Source organism: Seriola dumerili, unplaced genomic scaffold, assembly GCF_002260705.1.
Source record: "Seriola dumerili isolate Sdu_G_001 unplaced genomic scaffold, Sdu_1.0 BDQW01000312.1, whole genome shotgun sequence".
Taxonomy (NCBI): Eukaryota; Metazoa; Chordata; class Actinopteri; order Carangiformes; family Carangidae; genus Seriola; species Seriola dumerili.
The window spans coordinates 730,177-753,334 of NW_019174567.1; the positions used below are offsets into that span (position 1 = coordinate 730,177).

The window sequence follows — 23,158 nt, forward strand, 5'->3', positions numbered from 1 at the left end:
AAAAAAAAAAAAAACAATCATCAAAATGAGAAGTTGCTTCTCAGGAAAACTTACTACTTCACACTCTGGGTAATTTTCATCGTTTGAACAAACCGGTGATGCTGTTATTTTTTTAGTGAGGTGATCTTTTGTGTGAACCGATCATATATTGTTTTCCTCCTCCTCCCTCCCTCCCTCTCTCTTCCTCCCTCCCTCCCCCTCTCTCTATAATCCATACATATATCCCAGTGGAGAACAGACTGGGCAACTGTTTATCCAATCACCACTGTTCAGAATTCCTCACCTTCTCCCACAAAACCTGCCGTCACTGGTGAATATAAATGCCCAGGACTGTGTGTGTGTGTGTGTGTGTGTGTGTGTGTGTGTGTGTGGTGGGGGATGCTTAGCAAACACTGCAGACGAAGCAGTCTGGAAGCAAAGTAATAATTCACCCTCTGCAAAAGCCATGAATAAAAACAAACTTAAGAGAAGCGACAAAATACAAAATGTGCTCGTTCTCCTCCTCTCTCTCTCTCACACACACACACACACACACACACACACACACACACACACTCACACACACACACACACACACTCACACACACACACACACACTCACACACACACACACACATTTTCACCGTTGCTTAATGTTGCGCCTCTTCAAAAAGAATATATTTTTGGTATTTCATTGCAGGTAACTAACTGAAGTGAAATAAACACACACACACACACACACACACACACACACACACTCACACACACACACACACACACACACACACAGACACACACACACACACACACACACACACAATTAACGGTTATCAAACAAACAGGAGAAGTAATAAAAACCAATAATGACAGAGAACTCTGTGAAAACACTAAAGGACATAATCACAGCAACACACACACACACACAGTCTTTATTAAATACGTGTGTGTGTGTGTGTGTGTTAGAGGTGTGTGCAGAGTTTAGAGCTTTCAATCTAATCCCCTCCTTTATTGGCCCCCAGCAGCAGGGCCAGTCAGGGAATACTCAATAACGCATGGGAGTGTGTGTGTGTGTGTGTGTGTGTGTGTGTGTGTGTTGCAAAAGGAGAATGAAAGATTTGACTTTTCAGAGTGGAGTTGAGCAGCAGCAGCAGGAGGAAGAGGAGGAAGAGGAGGAAGATGGAGGAGGAAGAGGAGGAGGAGGAAGATAGAGGAGGAGGAAGATAGAGGAGGAGGAGGAGGAAGAGGAAGAGGAGGAGGAGGAAGATAGAGGAGGAGGAGGAGGAGGAGGAAGATAGAGGAGGAGGAAGATAGAGGAGGAGGAAGATAGAGGAGGAGGAGGAGGAGGAGGAGGAGGAGGAAGATGGAGGAGGAGGAGGAGGAGGAGGAAGATAGAGGAGGAGGAAGATAGAGGAGGAGGAAGATAGAGGAGGAGGAGGAGGAGGAGGAGGAGGAAGATAGAGGAGGAGGAGGAAGATAGAGGAGGAGGAGGAGGAGGAGGAGGAAGATGGATGATGGATGGATCCTCCTGCTCTCCTCAGTGTCTCTGCAGGGAGATTAACTGCTAATGGAGAGGATACATCTGCTGTCAGCCCAACAACAAGAGACACGACCACGCTGACGGACAGCGGCTCCATACTGATACTACAGGCCCCGCCCACCTCACACACACCTGCAGACTGAAGCTGGAAGAAGAACGTGATGAACACGGTGATGAACCTGCACATCTACAAATCTGAACACAGCGGAGCAGCTGAGGAGCCACATCTCTCCTCCAGGAGCCTGAGGAGACCAAACCCTGAGCTCCAAGAGAGGGAGCACCGAGACACGAGGAAGCTGCGACCCAGCGCTAGTGATAAGTTCAAGAATTAAGTCGTAATATTACGAGAAAGAAAATCGTAATATTACGAGAATAAAGTCGTAATATTACAAGAAAGAAAATCGTAATATTACAAGAAAATCGTAAAATTATGAGAATAAAGTCGTAAGTTTGAGAATAAAATCATAATATTACAAGAATCAAGTCGTAATATTATGAGAATAAAGTCGTAACTCTAGTTTCCATGTTGTTTTAGAGGGAAACATCAGAAGCTTTAAAATGAGGAACGTGGAACATCCTGTGAACTTCTACTTTAGGTTTCACTAATAAGGAGAACCTTCAGCTTTTGACTCATCATCATCATCATCATCATCATCATCATCATCAGGACATTGAAAGGATTGAGTCTGTTCTATAGTTAGACAAACAGCAGCTGCCACTGACTGTCCTTTCACCTGTTTGATTGGTTGATGAAATATTCATAAAAATGTTTTTTTTCTCTCCAGATTTTACATTTTTAATTCTCACAATATTACGACTTTCTCCATGAAATATTATGATTTTATTCTCGTAATATTACGACTTTATTCTTGTAATTTCAGATTTCTTTTCATCCCTCTTGTTTTGCCCTGATACTCCGTCATAAGAAACATCAACTGACTCTTAATGAAAACTAACGTCGCTTCAAATCAACTCAAAACGTGACGATACGTCAGTTTACGTCTGCCGCCCCCCAGTGGCCAAAAAATCTACCAAAAAGTGGTGGCAGTGATCAGTGACAGCAGGGTGAAGTTGGATGACTTGTAGCAGTGCTGGAGCTAGCCTGTGCTACCTGAACTGTGCTAACTAGCCTGGGCTACCTGAACTGTGCTAACTAGCCTGTGCTACCTGAACTGTGCTAACTAGCCTGTGCTACCTGAACTGTGCTAACTAGCCTGTGCTACCTGAACTGTGCTAACTAGCCTGTGCTAACAGAGGCGGTGGCAGGAGACAGAAATGACACATTGAGCACAAATGAAAACAGCTTGTTCTCTATCTGTGCGCTATCTGCCTTCAACCACTTCATTTGCTCCCTGTCGTCTCACTGCCCCCCCCAGGCTGCTGTAGTTGTCCCTTTTCCTTGTCTTTTATCCATTTGTGTCTTTCTCACTTTCGTCCTCATCTTGCATCACGCTCTCCTCTCTCCATCTCTGAGTCTGTCGCTGCTCTTCTCTTTCCTTTGTGTTCGTTCTCACTCCTCTCTTAGTTTTTGACTTTCCTCCTTGGCCTCCCCCCTCCCCCCCTGTTATCTTTCTCCCCCACTCTCTTTATCCTCATTTTACCCTCCGCTCTCTATAAACTAGATTGATGGCTCAATCCTACATGCATCAAGGTGAGAATTACAATTTTCGCACCAGCACACACACACACACACACACAGTCACACACAGTCACACACACACAGTCACACACAGTCACACACACACACACACACACAGTCACACACACACAGTCACACACAGTCACACACACACACACAGTCACACACACACACAAATGGCGGCAGACAATGACAACCCTATTCTCACCCACTCTCCCTCACTTTCCTCTCTCTCCCTCCCTCTCTCTCTCTCCCTCCCTCTCTCTCTCTCCCTCCCTCTCTCTCTCCCTCTCTCCCTCTCTCTCTCTCACAGACGATGTTTCGATGGAACCTTCAAACTAATTACAGTTTAAAACCAAAAAGAACGTCTTATAAATGTAATAATGTTGTTTAGACATTAAAGTAAGAACAGCTGTTTCTGCCGTGTCACAGGTGTGAGTCAGATCCTCAGGTGAAGGGTTGGACAGGTGAGCTCAGAGCTCACCACTCGTTAGAGAAGATAACACTGACGGTTCAGAGGAGCTGTCAACACACAGCAAGTAACACTAGCATTGAAGCTAACGCTACTTCCAACNCCCTCTCTCCCTCTCCCTCTCTCACCCTCTCTCCCTCTCCCTCTGTCTCTCCCTCCCTCTGTCTCTCTCTCCCTCTCTCTCTCCCTCCCTCTCTCTCTCCCTCTCTCCCTCTCTCTCTCTCACAGACGATGTTTCGATGGAACCTTCAAACTAATTACAGTTTAAAACCAAAAAGAACGTCTTATAAATGTAATAATGTTGTTTAGACATTAAAGTAAGAACAGCTGTTTCTGCCGTGTCACAGGTGTGAGTCAGATCCTCAGGTGAAGGGTTGGACAGGTGAGCTCAGAGCTCACCACTCGTTAGAGAAGATAACACTGACGGTTCAGAGGAGCTGTCAACACACAGCAAGTAACACTAGCATTGAAGCTAACGCTACTTCCAACAGGCCCCAACACTTCCTGGTTACTGAAACTATGTGCTGTTTTATCCACAAAGATTTTCAGAGTAAAAGAGTCTGATTATCACACGTCATTGATGTATATAATGACATAATGGATTGAGCTTCGTCTCACTGAGTCAAACTGAATTAAGAAAAATGATCTGTAGTAATGTGGCATCAGATTGTGGAGAAACAGAAACTCCCTCCTTTAAATATGTGACACTGCAGGGCTCACATAATGAATAATAACTGCTTATATATATTATACTATATCTGTATCATGTGTATGGATGGGTATTGATACCAATGCCGGTATCGATTCTGCTCCGATCCGATTCTTTATGGATTCCTGTGGATTTGTGTGGTAAGAAGCAGACCTTATTATGAGTCAATGGCCTTGTATTCACTAACAGAAAAGAAAAACGGCCCTCTCATGCTCACACAGGAAAACAAACAAGAAGGCCAAACAATTATTTATTACGGCAATCAATGTATCAATGTAATTGATCAATTAGACAGACTGAGCACAGGCCCAGGGGCCAGAGCTTCTGTATGAAGTGGCTGTTACACCAACAGACACAGAACTGACTGTAAGTCTCTCAGCTCAGTCAGAGGACTCAAAACGAACGTCGTTAAAAAATAATCAAGGCGCTAATTGAAGCTTTTGCTTAAATCAACTCTTCCACTGTCGATGAGCTTCCTGACACTGTCACTGTCCACAGCAGGAAATCAAAGGCAAGACGTTAAAATCTTCTCAGGCCACGAGCTCTTTATTTATGTCCATTTATTCATTTTAGTTTCACTTTGTGTTTCGGTCTGACCCTGCTGTCACCATGATCCTCTCTCTATCTGAAGTCTTCATCATGTCACACCTCTCCACACATCTTCATCAGCCTGAGATCAGCTCTCTCTGAAAAACCTCAATCCTGATTCAGGAAACTGGTTCTTTAAATCTACTGGAGTGTAGTCTCTCTCTCTTTGTATCACACACACACACACACACACACACACACACACACACACACACACACACACACACACACACACACACACACACACCACAGTGTAAAGACATGTGTTGTGTAGCGTGACAGAGCGCTGCACGCCTCGTCACTGACAGTTAATTTCCACTGAATGCTTGTCATTTACATACAAACACAATGTGTGTGCGTGTGTGTGTGTGCGTGCGTGCGTGTGTGTGTGTGTCATACATGACACTTGTATCAATATATCCTGAATTAAATCTATATGAATGTAATTTCAGTGTGATGTATTGACAGTGTTTGGAGCCTGGATGACGGCGTCCTTAAAGCCTGAATTATCAGCTGCTCTCAGCCTTTCCACGCCTGTGTTTATCTGTGTGTGTCTGTGCATGACACACACACACACACACACACACACACACACACACACACACACACACACACACACACACAGTATACTTGGATAATTTCACAGTCAAAGATGCTTGATTATGCCGCATCCCCAAGTTTAAAAAATCCCATTTATGCTGATTCTGGCTGTTTTTCTTTTTTTTCTGAATCGTCTGAATCATTTATAAAGGAGGAAGGGATGAGGAGGGGAAAAAATGCAAAACACACTTTCTGGTGCTTTTGTGAGGAACGTGCTTCTGAACGCAGCAGCGCCACAGTGATTGCAAATTGCCTGTCTGCGTATAATATCAGAGCAACTGTTCATGTAGCTGAAAGCCACAGAGGAGTGAAACCAGAAGTCACTGAAACTCCTCGCTTCCTTATCTGTCGCTTCCTCAGTGAGCACCTCCTACTGTGCTGACCTTTGACCTGGGCCTTCAGATTACCAGGTCCCTTCAGAGGGACAGGTGCTGCAAATGAACTCCAGCTCGATCCTTTTACTCTGAACACAACAGCTGCTGCTTTTTGTTTCATCAATAACAATGTTCCTCTGTGTATCATCCCTGTTTTGTTTTTAAAAACCACCTCAAAGAGACAAAACAACCTCAAAGAGACACAAAAAACCTCAAAGAGACAAAACAACCTCAAAGAGACGCAAAACAACAACCTCAAAGACTCACAAAACAACCTCAAAGAGACACAAAACAACCTCAAAGAGACACAAAACAACCTCAAAGAGACGCAAAACAACAACCTCAAAGAGACGCAAAACAACAACCTCAAAGAGACGCAAAACAACAACCTCAAAGAGAGTCACAAAACAACCTCAAAGAGACGCAAAACAACCTTAAAGAGACGCAAAACAACCTCAAAGAGACGCAAAACAACCTCAAAGACTCACAAAACAACCTCAAAGAGACACAAAACAACAACCTCAAAGAGAGTCACAAAACAGGACTGGTGTTGTCTCAGCTCCATCAACACCAATCTTCACAATAAGAGTTCCTCAGGAAGGATTCATAAATGGTTTATAATGAGGTTATTAATTTGGTCATTAACACTTTATAAATCATAAATTAACAAGTTATAACACAGTTTTCTTACACTGATGCAGCTCACTATTTGGCAAGATCAAGTCAATGCTTACTGCTCATTAACCTGACTTTTAGTAAAGTGTGAAACACATCGTCATTTATTAATGACTTCCCAGTTATAAATGGTATTAACTCATCAATACGTCTGATCAGCAGCTGAGATTATACAGAGGACGGCTGTGAGAGCAGGTCAAGGTAAACAACACTGCCCAGGCCTCGGAGGATGAACCTGGTCACGTGATGTGATCATGTGATGTGATCATGTGATCTGCCAGATGAAACGTCCTCACCATTAAGATGCTGACGCTGGTTCATTGTTAGTAACTGAACAAACGTGATGAAGCACAGTACAGATACATGTGGGCTCACTATATGGCAACTGTTGCCTTGTTATCTAATGTGTTATAACAGCTTATAAATAGTTTATAAAGTGTTAACAAGCTCATTAACAAAATAGTTATAAACCATTATAAATCCTTTATAGGGGTGGTCTTATTGTGAAGTGGTGCCCAAAAACAAATAATAAGTAAATACATGAATGAACCACTGACAGTAAATCCAGCTGTTAAATATGAACATGGCGGCTGTCTCCACGGCGCTGTGCTGCGGCTGCTGAGAGTTCAAAGTGGCGGGAGGCTTTGTGATTTATCAGCTGTTGAAGCTCCGTCAGGCTCGTTCCTCCTGTGTTAAGAGTGTCTCACAAATGAGGTCCCCGCTGCCAGAGGCCAGTCTAGTTAGCCAACCTGTGGCCCCCGCTGCACACAGAGCCTCATATAAAACATTATTATTATTATTCCCTCCCTGGGAGCTGGTTATAGCCGCTCTGAAAAGTCATTTCCCTCTCCTCTTGTCCATGTGAATACCTCCTGATAGGGAGAGGGAGGGAGGGAGAAAGGAACAATAACTGCATCTCATATGACGGGAAAATGAATAATTTCAACTGCGTGTGCGCACACAGTGTGTGTGTGTGTGTGTGTGTGTGTGTGTGTGTGTGTTGACGTGTGCAGCGCAGGGTATTGTGGGTGTATTTGCCGTGTGCCATTGTGCAGCGATTGGGCGTTGTGATACACGAGGCGAGCAGGGCGACTGGAGCATCGATCTCTTTCCTCCAGGAACCAAACAGAGAAACTGAGACGGAGAGAAAATGAAAATACACAAGTCACTGTTTTAAAAATGAGACAATGAACAGAACAGAACAGAACAGAACAGAACAGAACAGAACAGAACAGAACAGAACAGAACAGAATAGAATAGAATACCGGCACATTCACACAGGAAGTGAAAGCCTGGATACAGACAGAGATTTTCCATTTTACCAGCTTCACACTAAATGACTTTATTTTAACATAAGAAGCTTCTCCCTGAACCGAAGGATCGACACCTTCATTAACCGATGTAAGAACAGGCAAGTTCACACTATGGACCCAACACAGAGCTGAAGCTGTTCATGCTCACACTACTGCACTACTTTATTAATGCATCGATAAATACTTCACATTTACAAAAACAGCATTAAATAAATGCTTATAAATACATTTATTCATTCATGAATAAATAATTGATAATTGAAAACAATATGAAAAGACATTCTAAAAATGGGAATACATACGTTCCTTATGATGAATTGGAAATTAAAGAGGGAATCCAGTAATTAATTAGTTTTTGAAAATCCATTTTTGAATCTGAAGCACTTATTGATGGATCAATCGTTTCTCTATAAATTCTTTTTACAATTCCTATTTTTAAAATATGAAATTAAGGAAATGCTTTATTATCCATACTCAGGCTGTTGTAACTCTGTATGTATTACAGCCGGTGTATCTTTTATATCGTATTATTAATAACTTTAATATTTACAGTGACCTGCAGGGTGATGACGCAGCTCGTTACAGATCTCATCATGAGGTGGAACATCAGAGAAGAAGAAGCAGCTACAGACTCAAACCATCGTTTCAGTCTCATCAATCGATCACTTTGAAATTTGAGATCAATCACTCAGAATAGTTTGAACTCACAAAATGTTGTCTGTTTTATTCTTGGGCCAATATATCCTAATATAATCAATAATATCAAATATCACAACATCTGATATAACTGACAAATAAAACTAGAACTGCTGTTTAGTGGCAGCATTTTACAGCTGAAATATAAAATACAACAATATAATATTATAATATTTTATTATATTTATGAGCAGAGAGACTCAGAGCCTCCTCTCTTCTGATTGGCTCACAGACCTGTTGTTACTAGAGCTGCAGAGAGAAGCCTGAGAGAGGAGATGTAAAACTACACTGAGATGGTTTTTATATCTTCTGATGGATCAACACTTCAAATAAAACACAGAAGAAGAAACATGGAGCTCTAAGAACCTGAAGACCATGTTGAGCTGATCAGCAACATGACAGATGACACACCAGCAAAACAAACAACAGAACACAAGTGTCTCATGAAGCAGCAGCAGCTAATGACATGCTACATGTTCTTATCATTTAAAGGAGTAAAGCCACCATAATTCCTGAACACATGACGTCTGATCGTGTCTGTCTGCAGCACAACGTCTTTGAAATCTGACCACACACCTGCCCTGGGACAGATTCATCCACTACAGAGAGAGAGAGAGAGAGAGAGAGAGAGAGACAGTGTCCTTCAGTATTCAACCAACCAACATATCATTTCCTCTCTCATGTTCGGACTTCTGAAGGCAGAAACTCCATAAAGACCCCCTGCCAACCTGCCTGAGGACACAGGCACACTCCAACCACACTGCTTCAAAGGCGCTCCAGAGGCTGAGTGTGTGTGTGTGTGTGTGTGTGTGTGTGTGTGTGTGTGTGTTCCCGCTTCTGTGCGAGAAATACCACTTTTCTTGTGTGCACATGCAGATGAGGGTGTGATCCTGCATGAGTGTTCGAGTGAGTGTGTGTGTGTGTATGTGTGCAAACAGGAGTACCACTCCTTTGTACAGGAAGTAGTCGTGCTAGGTAAACAGGAGTGCAGGCTAATCCTGTGAGGAATGGGAATTCTGCATTAGCATTTGAATAGCGCCACGGTGCCACGAGTAGTGCTGACAAAACTAACACACATCCTCCGTCCTCGTTTACACTCACACACACAAACGCTGCGTATATTCAGGACAGAAGAAGAAGGAGGAGGAGAGTGTGTGTGTGTGTGTGTGCACTGGATCTCAACACACACCTCTGCACACGCTCACCTGCAAACTGCCCGACACAACTACAGGCTGCAGCTACAGGCTCATTAATAATGTGATTATACTGTAATTAGGCCAATAAGGATGGTAAGAGCCCATGTAAACGTCTGATGACACATGCTGGTGTCTGTAGCTGCAGTAAGCACAGGACAGATTTCAGTGATTCTGATGTGTAATTCTGTTTTAGACTCTGAAGACGTCAAAGTCACAATCTTACATTTCCTCACAGCTTCATTTGTGCAGTTTCTAATATGTCATGTGAAAAATTCTGCATAAAACACAGAGTATTTAGAAAGCATTTCTGATGAAGAGTCGACTTCTTTACTTGTGTTAACATTAGCTCGTGAGGCTAACTCGGCTAGGCTAGTTAGCGAGCTTTTTGGTGAGTAATATTTCTGCTTTCATTTCATTTTTTTGCAGTGTACTAAATTTCACCGTCTACATTATTAAAATGTTTGACTTCTCACCTACAGATGATTCATATGAGAAAACAGTGGATGAACTTATTGCAAAATAATAACATTTTCTTGTCAGAAATGGCGGCCATCTTGAATTTGAGTGGCTAACGTGTTTTATTAAAAGGAGGATTTGTGCCAAGTTTAGCATTTCTGTCCATATGTGAAAGATTTCCCTGAAACATGCAGTTATCAGCTGAGATGGATGTTTTTGGACAAACGTATGGTTTTGGCTCAAATGTGTTTTCACTAATTAAGACTCTATAACTTCCCTGATGCTCCTGTGCTTGAGTGATACAGCACCACAGCAGTTTCCTCTTATGACAGGAACAGACCATGTGCATGCTGATGATCATACAAGGTGTTCTGTACCTGCCGACAGATCCTACAGTTCTACACCGGCTGTGAAAAACTGTAGGATTAAGTTGGCAAGTCTGTATCTGGCACGGGTATTAGCCGAGGTGTGTAACAGCATGTGTGTCCTGACTTGAAAATGGTGCGCGCACGCACACACACACACACACACACACTGAGCTGCTGAATGAAGAGAGATTCTTTCATTAGCTTGTTTGCTCACATCTCACAGAACAAGTCCACACAAGACGAGACAGTCTTATTCTTCTCTCCTTCTTCTTCTTCTTCTCCTGATCGGCTAAGAGGCTGCAGCTGTTTCTAGCCCTCAAACTAAAGTAGTTTAATTACATTTCAAATTTCATATTGAGGCATTTAGCAGAGGATCTTATCCAGGTCAACTTACAATGAAAGCAACAGCAGATTAAGCTTCAATGCCTGAATTATCCGCCATTTGAAAAGCACCTCCTACTCGCACTAAATTATGGCGAGCCTCAAAATTAAGACAAAGTGCGGCTCTTCTTTAACTGCTGTTTATGTCTTAAGAGCTTTGTTGACACACTTTCACTGACTGGATTCTGTGTTCCACAAATACTGCGTTTTTCTTCAAAACTGCTAAACTTATGTAAATTAACACAATTTATATCTTTGATATTTATTTCAAAAACAAACATCAACTAATAATTTTAATCATCATGTCAAACTAAGTCGAACCTCAGCTGCTTCCTTCTTTCTTACAGAGAGCTCCCGTCACTCAGGATCTGCCCCTCCTCACCTGTCCACTGCAGAGGTTCATGCTCCTGCGCACCACCTGACCCCATCACCTGCCCAGCTGCTCCCGCCGTCTTTAGACCCAGTATACTGTGAGTTTCTGCCTTGGTTTGAGCTCTGCCTGATGCCTGATCTGAGATCTGCAGCCACGCCAGCAGCTGTGTGAGGCTGCACTTAGTCACAGCAGTGGTCTGAGCTAAATGCTAATGTCAGCATGCTCACAAAGACTTTAGAAAGCATAATGTCCTCCATGTTCACCCTCTTAATTTAGCACGGAAGCATGCTAACATTAGCTTATCTGCAGGATGTTTTGCAGGTATTCAGTCAAACTAGAGTCAGCTCCTCCTCCTCCACTCACACTAGTTCCACGTTACATCCTGTTTATCCAGTCAGAGAAAATATGAACCGTTTGTGTGAAATTTTGTCATAATTACTGTGTGAAGTCTAATGGCTAAAAAGTGTTTTGTGAGGTCACCGTGAGCTTGACCTTTGACCTTTCGCCACCAAAATCTAATCATTTGATCCTTGAGTCCAGGTGAAAATTTTGCCCAAACTGAAGAAGTTCTGTCGAGGTGTTACTGAGACGGACGGACGGACAACCCAAAAACAAAATGGCTGCCACTCTGACTGTGGTACTTGACAAATTTGAGGTCTGATCTGATAACGGTGAAAGTAGGAGCCGTCAAAGTTATTATAGTTCATCCCGAGGAGGACGTGAAGGTGTGTGGCACATTCCATGCGAATCAATCAAACATTTATCGAGATGTTTCACCCAAACGAGCGCCGCAGGAAATGTAAGAGCGCCACCAAATATCAGGAGTGTTCATCTTCTGGGGAACATGAATTACTGCATAAAATCTCACAACAATCCGTCCTACAGTTGTTGAGATATTTCACCTTCTCTTCCACCTCTCTACAACCTGCCGGCCTCTCTCAGAGCTCGGCCTCCTGAGTCCTCACCCAGACCTGATCCAGGGCCAAGCTCAGCTCATTCTCATAACTGCTGCTGCTGCTGCTCAGAGGTTGGCTGCATGTGATGGAGCAGTGTTAGTGGAGTGTTGCTGCTCTGATATAACGACGTGGAGGAAGTACACGGAGACAACACATCACACACACACACACACACACACACACACACACACACACACACCACACACACACACACACACACACACATCACATCACACACACATCACACATCACACATCACACACACACACACACACAGACTATGCAAAAACCTTACATTTAAAACACACGTATGTGTGAAGGGCAACAAGATGCAACATAAAAATAAAAATCATAAATATACATGAAGACATCGGAACAGATGATTTAGCTTTCTAACACTGTAACTGCCGACAGCTGTTATTATGGGGGGGGGGGTTAAGTTGCATTACATCATGTTGCGTGGCGATATGTCACGTTGCGTGTTACTTTCCATCACATTACGCCGAGTTACGTTACTTTACGTGTCAGGTTACTGCGTTACCCTGTGAGCGAGAGAGAGAGAGACAGTGAGAGAGAGAGAGACAGTGAGAGAGAGAGAGGGGCGACCAAAGAAGCGAGTGTTTTTGCTCAGTTACAGTTTTGTACCACAAACCTCAGATTCATCAGACTCATCAGATTCATGACACATGTTGCCCGTCACGTGGAGAAACTCAAATAAAGCAATACATTCTGACTTTGTTGCAAGTTTCGCTTCATTAGCATCATTAGCACACTGCTAAGCTTCATGCTAACTCTGTATCAAACCTCAATATTCCAGCTACACACAATAACATCATACAGATTGATCATGTCGATAATATTATATGGTGTGTAATGTAAATGAAGGGGGTTTATAGGATTTACTCTAGTCTCACAGTGTGTGTGTGTGTGTGTGTGTGTGTGTGTGTGTGTGTGTGTGTGTGTGTAGTTCAATAAAACAAGGTAACAGAGGCAGGATCAATACAATTCGGCCCACCAGCAACAGTTCACATGCTGCGGGTCTTTCTGCAGAACAGACTTCCTGCGGTGCACTCTGGGCGCCGACGCCAAGCCGGGTCGAAAACGAAGCTAATTATCTTCAAAGGAGCCGCGGCGATCTGATAATGAATTTATACAACGATAAGGAGCCCTGCACCACGGCGCTGATTTCATCTTATCACAGGAAATTAAAAATAAGACGTTCAGATCCACGACGGACAGGGACAACTTGGGAGGAGGGGGGGCGGGCAGTGGGGGGGGGGGGGGTCAGACATCTTATTTGGTGATAATAATAATAATATATGATAAAACATCTTTATGTCACCAGGTGAATCAGTTCACAGGTGACAGCAGCACTGAAATCAACCAGTTAATTAAACACCTGATAATCCCTAACATTCACTCAGTGCTCAGTTTATTAGGAACATTAAACTGATGCAGTAAATCAGCTTCATGAAGGATTTAATCTTCAGTTTGTGTTGAAACAGTTTGAGACAGATGTTGATCCTTGTGGAGGATGTGTGACATTATACAGCTGTTTCTGTCATTACCTCCTTTCACTGATAGAAGTGTGGTGGACAGAGTTAGAGAGACAGCTGGACGCCACGGTGACGGTCGTTATGCAGCAGTAGTTTTGTGTTGGCATATCGGTTATCACTCTCCCTGATTACCGATAATCAATCGGCCCTGAAGAAAGCGTATTGGCCGATCCCTCGTTACAATCAGATTTATTTGTCACTGCCATAATTACAGAGCTTCAACACACTGCAACTTAAAAACACGTGCAAAGACACAAACACGCTGCAAACTCATCACCACAGGAAGTGTTTCCAGGGGACACTGAAAGGTGATGAACCTGGATGTTACTGTCACTTCTCACGTTAAAAGCACTTGAGCAGGTTCATCACTCTTTTTTCTTTTTTCAGAGAGAGAGAGAGAGAGAGACAGACAGAGAGAGAGACAGAGAGAGAGACAGAGAGAGAGAGAGAGAGAGAGAGAGAGAGAGAGAGAGAGAGAGAGAGAGAGAGAGAGAGAGAGAGAGAGAGAGAGAGAGAGAGAGAGAGAGAGAGAGAGAGAGAGAGAGAGAGAGAGAGAGAGAGAGAGAGAGAGAGAGAGAGAGAGAGAGAGAGAGAGAGAGAGAGAGAGAGAGAGAGAGAGAGAGAGAGAGAGAGAGAGAGAGAGAGAGAGAGAGAGAGAGAGAGAGAGAGAGAGAGAGAGAGAGAGAGAGAGAGAGAGAGAGAGAGAGAGAGAGAGAGAGAGAGAGAGAGAGAGAGAGAGAGAGAGAGAGAGAGAGAGAGAGAGAGAGAGAGAGAGAGAGAGAGAGAGAGAGAGAGAGAGAGAGAGAGAGAGAGAGAGAGAGAGAGAGAGAGAGAGAGAGAGAGAGAGAGAGAGAGAGAGAGAGAGAGAGAGAGAGAGAGAGAGAGAGAGAGAGAGAGAGAGAGAGAGAGAGAGAGAGAGAGAGAGAGAGAGAGAGAGAGAGAGAGAGAGAGAGAGAGAGAGACAGACAGAGACAGAGAGAGAGACGGAGAGAAGATTCTAAATAAATAAATAAATTCTGCAGATGAAGAATTTCAGAGACTCGTAACAATAACAACAACAACAACAACAACAACAACACATTGCTACATTAACTTCAGCACATTTCATACTAATTGATTTGTTTCTTCTCATTTGAACAGCAGGACTGAAGTTTCAAACATGAGCTTCTGACGTCACTGTGAACTCCTTATTGATGCACTTTGACTCAGTTTGTGTTTGCTACAGGAAGTGATCCAACACACACACACACACACACACACACACACACACACACACACACACACACACACACACACACACACACACACAGTAGGAGAGCTGCTAGTGTCTTTACTTCACCTGGTTGTACGCCTCTCCGCCTCCCGCTCCTCCTCCTCCTCCTCCGCCTCCACCACCTGCTCCTGCTCCGGTACCGAGCTCCGGCAGCCGCCTCCGGCTCAGCACCAGCAGGTAAACCAGCGCTCCCAGCCACACCAGCACCGCCACGGCCACCGCCAGCCTCCGACAGAGACGCTTCATTTTGCGGTCAGGAGGAGCCGGCGGCGCCCCGCAGCCCGGCCGCTGTCAGAGGACCATGATCCTCCAGGAGCGGGAAGGAAACAAGCGGCCAACCTGCTCCAACTCACACCGCTCACAAGTCTGTCCGGTCCCGCTCACCGCGGAGCGCGCGCTCCCTCCCTCTCTCTCTCAACTCACAGAAGCTCGAGCGCTCCTCTGACACGCCTGACAAGCCGTACGCGTGTGCGTGCGCGCGCGTGTGTCTGCGAATCTGTGTGTTTCGCTGAGGGAGTCCTGGACCCTCCTGAAGGGTTGACTGGGAGAGAGTGTAGCTCCACCTGCCGACACCCACAACTACCCCAGCAAAGTACCGAGGAAGAACGGAACGGAACAGAGCGGAATAGAATAGAGTAGAGTAGAAGAGAACAGGATAGAATAGAATAGAATAGAAAAGAATAGAATAGACAAAAGGAAACGACACAATTGGAGCTTTTTAACTATCAAACAATCCTTTCATAGATTTTTAAAGAACATATTGACTTGTTTATTTAGTCTAATATGACATTCAACTAAAGAGTGAAAAAAATGAAGACTCCTCCTCATCATCATCATCATCATCATCAGCAGCAGCAGCAGCCTCTGTCAGTGATTGTTTGTTTGTTTGTTTGTTGTTTGTTTGTTTGTGTATGAAAGATTAGCGGAAGCTAACGAGGATCTGAATAAACATAAAGAATAAGATGTTATCAGATGCTGATGCATCGTTTGAACATGAACATTTTACTGTTGCAGCCGGAGCAACTTCCTCCAAACCCTCCGCAGGAGACACCTGAGGGGTCAGCTGATTAATGACCATGTAAACACTAAACAATAAAACAAAAGTTGTTTTGTTTTATTGGTTTTTAGAGCAGAACTTCATCAGTTCGTGTGATGTTTCTGTTCTGCTGCACAAAATCTGAGCTCCGAGCTTTTTTTACTTTTTTATATCATCTCTTTTTTTGTGGATGATTTGAATAATTTTAAACAATTCTGGCCTCAAACATTTATTTAAATAGACAGATTCTTTATTGTCATGGCATTAACAACACAGCAATTAAGTTTGGCAGCATATAAATAAATAAATAGTAAAATAAAATATGCATTTAACACCAACGATATAACTATAAAGGATCAATATTGCACATTTCAATGAAACAATTTCAAGGGGAAATTAGCGGTAACCACTCATCTGAACGAGTCACTGTATTTTATAAAGGTGATTATATGTTCAGTCTTAATCTGAAAAGTCACTTCATCTGCCAGGAATAAAAATGACAATATTTCCCTCTGACATGTAGAGAAGTGGAAATATAAAGTAGAAGAAAATAGAAATAATAAATGTCCAGTGTAACATCCCAGTTAAAGGCCAAAGGAGAGTTCTTCTTTGAGTGAAAGAAAAGAGGAAAGAGAAGGAGAAACAGCAACAATCAATAACAGCCTTCAACCACATTGTTTTGATCCAGTGTGAACGTCATATTTTACTGCTGGATCAAACCAGCGCTGCTCTCTTTCTGCTGCATCATTAGACTGAGAGAAGAGGAAGACGAGGAGGAAAGCAACAACTGAGCCTTGAAGAAACAGAGGAGGACAGGCAGAGAGGGTGAGAAAAGAAGTGAAGATGTGAGGAGAAAATACAACGAGGGGAGGCAACAAAGGAAAGAGGAAGAGAAGACCTGAGGAGAGGTTTTTTTCTTTCTGTTGCAGTCACATGAAAAAGGTGACGAGATGAAAACCGTCACATTTTATTTCAATAAATTATCAGAGCCACAGCTGAGCACATGCTCCCATCTCTAGTTATTAATAAAACATGTGGAACAAAAATAAAAATGATCCTCCTAATGAGACGTGAACCCGAGGACAGACCGCCACTTCACCCTGCGCTGTGTTAGAGCGCCACCTGCTGTCCCAGGCTGCACTCTGTGTGCAGCCTCTCAGTTCGTCTCAGTCAGAACCTCGTCACACGTCTCTCTCAACATGAACCACTGAGCCGAAGCCTCTCAGACCATCCGACCCTCCGACCCTCCTCACGAGTCCAAACATGAAAAGTCAGTCCGTCGCTTCACCGAATGTTTTCATTAAACCGGACTGACGTTAGAAAAAGAGATTCATTGGTGTTTAGTGAACTGGCACTTTACAGCACTGTATGGAAATGTAAACAGCAGCCTGTGGAGAGCAGAAGAAAACATTTACTATAATGAAAAAGGTGCAAATGCTTGATTTTGAGTTGTTATTATTATTATTATTATTATTATCTATTAATGATATTTTCAATGCAGTGTTTCATCTTGCAGCAGATATGTGGCGCTCGCCATTTCTGGATTTGTGTGCAGAGTTTTGAAAAAATGAGATCTTGAATCTGAAATGTGTGAAAGCAGAACGTAACTGCTGTAACTGAGGAAAACTAAATGATGAACGTGGGACTGTGCATCAGAAAACACACACAGAGAAATGCAATCAAACTTTGAACGAAGCATCAATTACAGTGCAGTGAATTCACTGTTCAGCTCTACCTTTAGAATATGATAGAACCTGTGCAGTGTCGCGTTCAAGAAGAAAACGTTCTCCAACTTTACTGAACTCCACTCGCAATAAAAGCACATGAAGCATCTACTTGTCAGAGTAGTAAGAGTTTTAGAGCAGACAAATATACTATATGTGGCTCATCGCACAGTTACACATTGGTTAACGAAGCAAGTTCACTTTGTGTTTTTCCCGCTCACTTCACGATGGCAGCACCATGCTTGCATAAACAGACTGTAAACACCAGACACCTGCTGTGCGGCAGGAGTCATGGGAAAATGTGAAAACTGTTGTGTTTGTCTCATTTGCCAAGAGACCGTCGCTGTGATGAAAGAGACTGATTCATACCAGAGACTGTCCCGCAGTGAACGGGTGGAGAAGGTGAAACACTCTCCCTGCAGAGGCTATTCACACGGCGTGGCTCCCAGGTATTTTCACATTGTCAAGTCTGGCCCCCGATCAAAAAGCTCCACTGTTATAGGTGCAGCCTGAAAGCTGAAGGATGGAACTACAGAGACACACACACCCCTCCATGCGAACACTGAGTATCATTAATGAGTCACTAGAGCTTGTGGGAAACTTCACATCATATTTGCTTGGATCATAATTTTGAGGTGGAAAACAACCTTCAGCTCAGGCTCCTGGTTGTAATCTCTGACCGAGACAAAAACTCCCACAAACCATGTGAAGCTTCTGTACACACATTTATAATAATTCAAGTTTCCTGTACCTTCATGGTGAGTTTTCAGCAGCGTCCTCCTTCAGTCTCATCTTCTTCCTCTCTGGCTGATCAAAAAATAATCATAAAAAAAAGAAAATCATCAGTCTTGCAATACAAGTGAAAAACAAACACAGGAACAACTCTAATACATCACATGAAAATAAACATATTAAACATATTTCCATTCTGTTCACTAACTGTGTGGTGACTGTTGACTGGGAACAAACTTCACAATAAAAGCTGAGACAGTGTGTGCAGCACTTAAATATATAATACACAAAGTATTTGTACATACATGGAGTAGTAGTTTTTTTTACCGTGATAATTAAACTGTTCATCAAACAGTAGATATTACAAACATTTCATCATTCCTCAGACTCCAGGCTACAACAGCAAAATAAAGATTAACTTAATAATGAAACTTTCTGTAGAAAAAGAAAATATCAGACACTTATTATTATATTTTATGGCTTAAAACATGTCTGAAGGGAACCTTTAAAAACCTTTTTGACTGATTTAAGGCAGCTGCATTCAGATAACCTCTATTACCTACTTACCTCTTTACTGTTTCATGTCTTTATGTCTCTTTGTCTTTTAGCGTTTTAAAATGTCTTTATGAAACTTTTCCTCGATAATAAAGACATAATGTTTGTGCCTAAATGTTTTAGACCTTACACAGATCAATAGAAACAGCTGACTGACTGTTTACTAGTTTTAGGGTACAGTAAGTTAGCCCTTTAGCACAGTTAGCTTGTTTCCTGTATGCTAGCTAGCTAAGTTAGAGCACCTCTACACGGTAGAAAACGTGAGCTAATATGAAGCGTGGTGAATTTGCGGTTTTTTAAATGAACGTACTGGTGAGCTGTTTTTCTTTTGACGAGTCTGATGTCAAACCATTTAAAACTCTTTTATCCCGCCGCCTCGCTCCAGCTAATTATTGGAATCTTAGTATTTGGCCCCGCCCACAGCCGTTACCTCGACCAATGAGGTTCTTTCTGAGCGTTACGGTTCACTCGTCACCATACAAACAGCAGTTGACAAAACAGTCCCATCTCAGTGTCCACTTACTAGCTTTCCCTGGGGCTTTCAACCATATTAAATGGTCCTCATGAGCAGATTCGGTTTATTTACTCCATTACCATGGACAGATTATGAGACAATATAAAACGCTAACCACCTCCCACAACACACCTGAATGAGACGTGGCCATGGTCTTTGTAGTCATTTTGAGATCATTTTGTAGTCCTGATAAAGCCCTTTGTTGTTTGTCTCGTGTCTCTGAGGTCACGCTGGTTACTTTACTACCTCTCCACTAAATATTTCAGATGGACATAAGACATTTTACTTCAATTAATGATTAACTCAACATTAAATAAAGAAGATAAAATCAATGTCACCATAACCAGCTCCATGTTATCTATCTGTTTTCTGATATATCTAATGTGACTTTCATACGTCACAGCAATACATTTTTTTACATTTTGTTGCTAAAACTTTTACATTTCCACTGAATAATTCTTCTCTACTGTCATCCATGTTGACTTCAGTGATGAGCTTCCTGTCTCGTTCTCAACAAAAAACTCAAGGTCCACTTACCTGCTTGCTCTTGAGCTTTCAACCATATTAGTCTTCATCATCAGCAGATCCTTTTCCCAAAAACAGAAATTACACCACTCATATATCGGCCATCACTGTCCTCCTATAGCTCACTACAGACACTGTAAGAATGCATCCATTATGAAAATTGTCTCTGGATTTTAAATGAAGTATTAATTAGTGAAACTAGATTGTTACAATAGCAATGACCAGACTAGTCAGTCTGTTTATTATTAGGCTTATTAAAAAACTATAGTTGAGAGCAATGGAGCTAATTTCATAATCACCTTCTGTTTGTGACAAAATGAATTCTACACCTGTAAAATCTGATTGTTGATGCGTTGTTTGTTTGGTCAGTCATGTAAACGTGGCTCCGGTGAAGATGATGTCACCAAAAACCTGGCCACTTGTGTCAGAAACTACACATGGCTGCCCACAGCGCCACCCAGTGACCAGCAGTCAGCAGTGTTTCAGACTGAAGTCACCTCAGGAACTGATCCTGAATCTTGATGGTCTTCATCACACACATTAATATATAATATGTTTTAATGTCAAAATGGGATCAACTCTAAATCACTGCAGGAAACAAAACATCTACATGAAAATTAAAGATGTGTGAAGTTTGAATTCTGCTGAACATTTTATCTACTAATAAAGAACTGTGAAGGATATTTTGTCGTTCTGTTCGTGGTTTATTTTTACTTTCAAACAAATGTTGATGTGAGAAAAAGAAACGTTAAAACACACACACACACACACACACACACACACACACACACACACACACACTCCTCTAATCCAGTTTATTTTCCTCAGCAGAAAAATGGAACACGATAAAATTAAAGGAGAAAATAGGACAGAATTATGTTCTTGCTTTTTTATACATATAACTAAATATGCCACTCTATGCTAGGGTGTAAGTAACTCAAACTGATATAAGGTTAAATAATTTTTTTCTTTAAAAGGTACAGAAAGATATTCAATTTCTTCCATTTCTCATTAGCACTCAAAAAAAAAAGGAACAAGTTTTTCAAATATTCAAATATCAAAATAAGAACCAGTCGTGACGTTTCTCCAGACTCCCTTTATCCTTCGCTGTGTTCTCATTGAAGAAGATGGGAGGGGAGGGGAGGGGAGAGAAGAAACAATAACTTGTGCATGAGGATTAGCATAGTTAAGTGGTGTCTGGTTATAAGGGCTACGTCCACCTCGATCAACATTTTCATAGTTTTGCAAAAAAAAACAAACAAAGAAAAGAACAATTTTCCTGCCATTCAAGGAAATCTGCTTCATGTCTCTGAATCCTCCAAATAAAAAACATCATCATCAAATTGCACTTCAATGCTGCAAAGTACATTTAATAGAGTCCTGCAGCTGTGTCAGAGAAACTGTCATTTATTCTTTGAATAAACCAACAAAAAGTTTAATCTGAAGAAGAAAACGTCAGATTCTGCAAAGTAACAAATAAAAAAGTCAATTTCGGTGAAACGGCCCTTTAAGGAGAAGAAGAAGGAGAAGGAAGAAGAGGAGGAGGAGGAGGAGGAGGAGGTGTGTAACTGAACAATATGCACAGCACAGAGTCCAAGCAGTCAGACTGTGACGGCCGAGTCAGAGCCGGGTCACAAACATGATGACAAACAGGAAAAAAAAAAAGAAAAGGGAAAGCCACTCAATTTGAGAATTCACACGTTATTTTCAGCGTCAGTTTGAATCTGTGATGTCAGGAGATGATGAACAGCCTCGACCGGGTCCAGCACACACCTGCGTGACGGACCACAGGAAGTCTGAGGGTCACATTTCATTTAATCGCAAAATTGAAGTGAAGAGAACCAAAGGTGTTTGGTTACTGGATCCAAAACTGAACATTCTGTCTTTGTTTGAAAAGGTCAACGTCCGGTTCATTTCTCAGCCTTTAAACCGACGTCGACTCGTGCTGCGTATCAATATGACATCACTGATTTAAACTGTGGGACGAGCCCATCTCTCTCTCTCTCTCTCTCTTCGATTTAATCGATTTATAATCAAACAGTTCTGATGCAGACAGACGCCCCCGCTCTGCAGATTAAATGAGGCCCAACCCACAAACACAAAGTAAGAATAAATTAGAATCATTAAAGGGAAGTGAGTCATTCATGGATTCAGTTTAGCTGTGGAGACGATCCGTGATCAACTTCAGATTATTAGTTTCTCTTAACAAACACACGGCGTTTTGGCGAATACAAAAACTCGCCGTATTCCTGCTTGTCAAGAACAACAGTACCACTCAGTGAGATGACGGGGGGGGGGGGGATCTGCTACACAGAGGATTTATCTCAGTTACTCTTGTCCATTAGTGTGGTGTTTATTTTTTTATACTTTTCTTTTTGTCCACAGTCCGTGAGCAGAGGCAGGGATTGGCTGTATTGTCCTCCACGACGCCGTGGTAACGCAGTAAAAACGAGCTAATCACCATGACGGCCACATGTAAAAAAAGAAAAAAAAAAAAAGAAGAAGAAGAAGAAGAAGAAGAAGGATCCTCACGTTAGCAGATGACAAACTCGCACCTGCACAGACACACTGACGACACTCAGCTGGTGACGCCGCGCGAGGACCGACTCACAGGTGGAAGAAGAAGAAAAACAAAGCGGAGGAAGGCGGGGCTACAGGTTTGATACTCCAACCCCCTGATGACGACCTGAGGAGCGGTCGTGGGACAGAGCTGGACCCCTCCCCCGCGACCAAGAAATGGAAAAAAATAAAGAATAAGTGTGAATGAGAATCCGAACGGATCAGTTCATCAGTTCGTCTCCCACTTCCTGTTCTGAAGGAGCACGAGCAAAGAGGAGGAAACCACGTGATGTACGACTGACGGGATCCATCTCTGCGGCGTCCTTCCTCTGAAGACGGGGGGGTGGGGGGGGTTAAGGCTGTGTGTGTGAA

General features: G+C 42.6%; 1 protein-coding gene across 1 annotated transcript in view; it reads right to left on the minus strand.

The window, feature by feature from the left end:
- The window catches only part of LOC111231678 (polypeptide N-acetylgalactosaminyltransferase 14-like), a 134,071-nt gene extending 118,399 nt beyond the window's left edge, over positions 1 to 15,672 (minus strand). The window contains exon 1 of the mRNA XM_022758889.1: positions 15,208 to 15,672. Coding sequence (XP_022614610.1) covers positions 15,208 to 15,387 — 180 coding nt within the window. The 5' untranslated portion in view covers positions 15,388 to 15,672. The remainder of the gene's footprint in view (positions 1 to 15,207) is intronic.
- Positions 15,673 to 23,158: the final 7,486 nt, after the last annotated feature.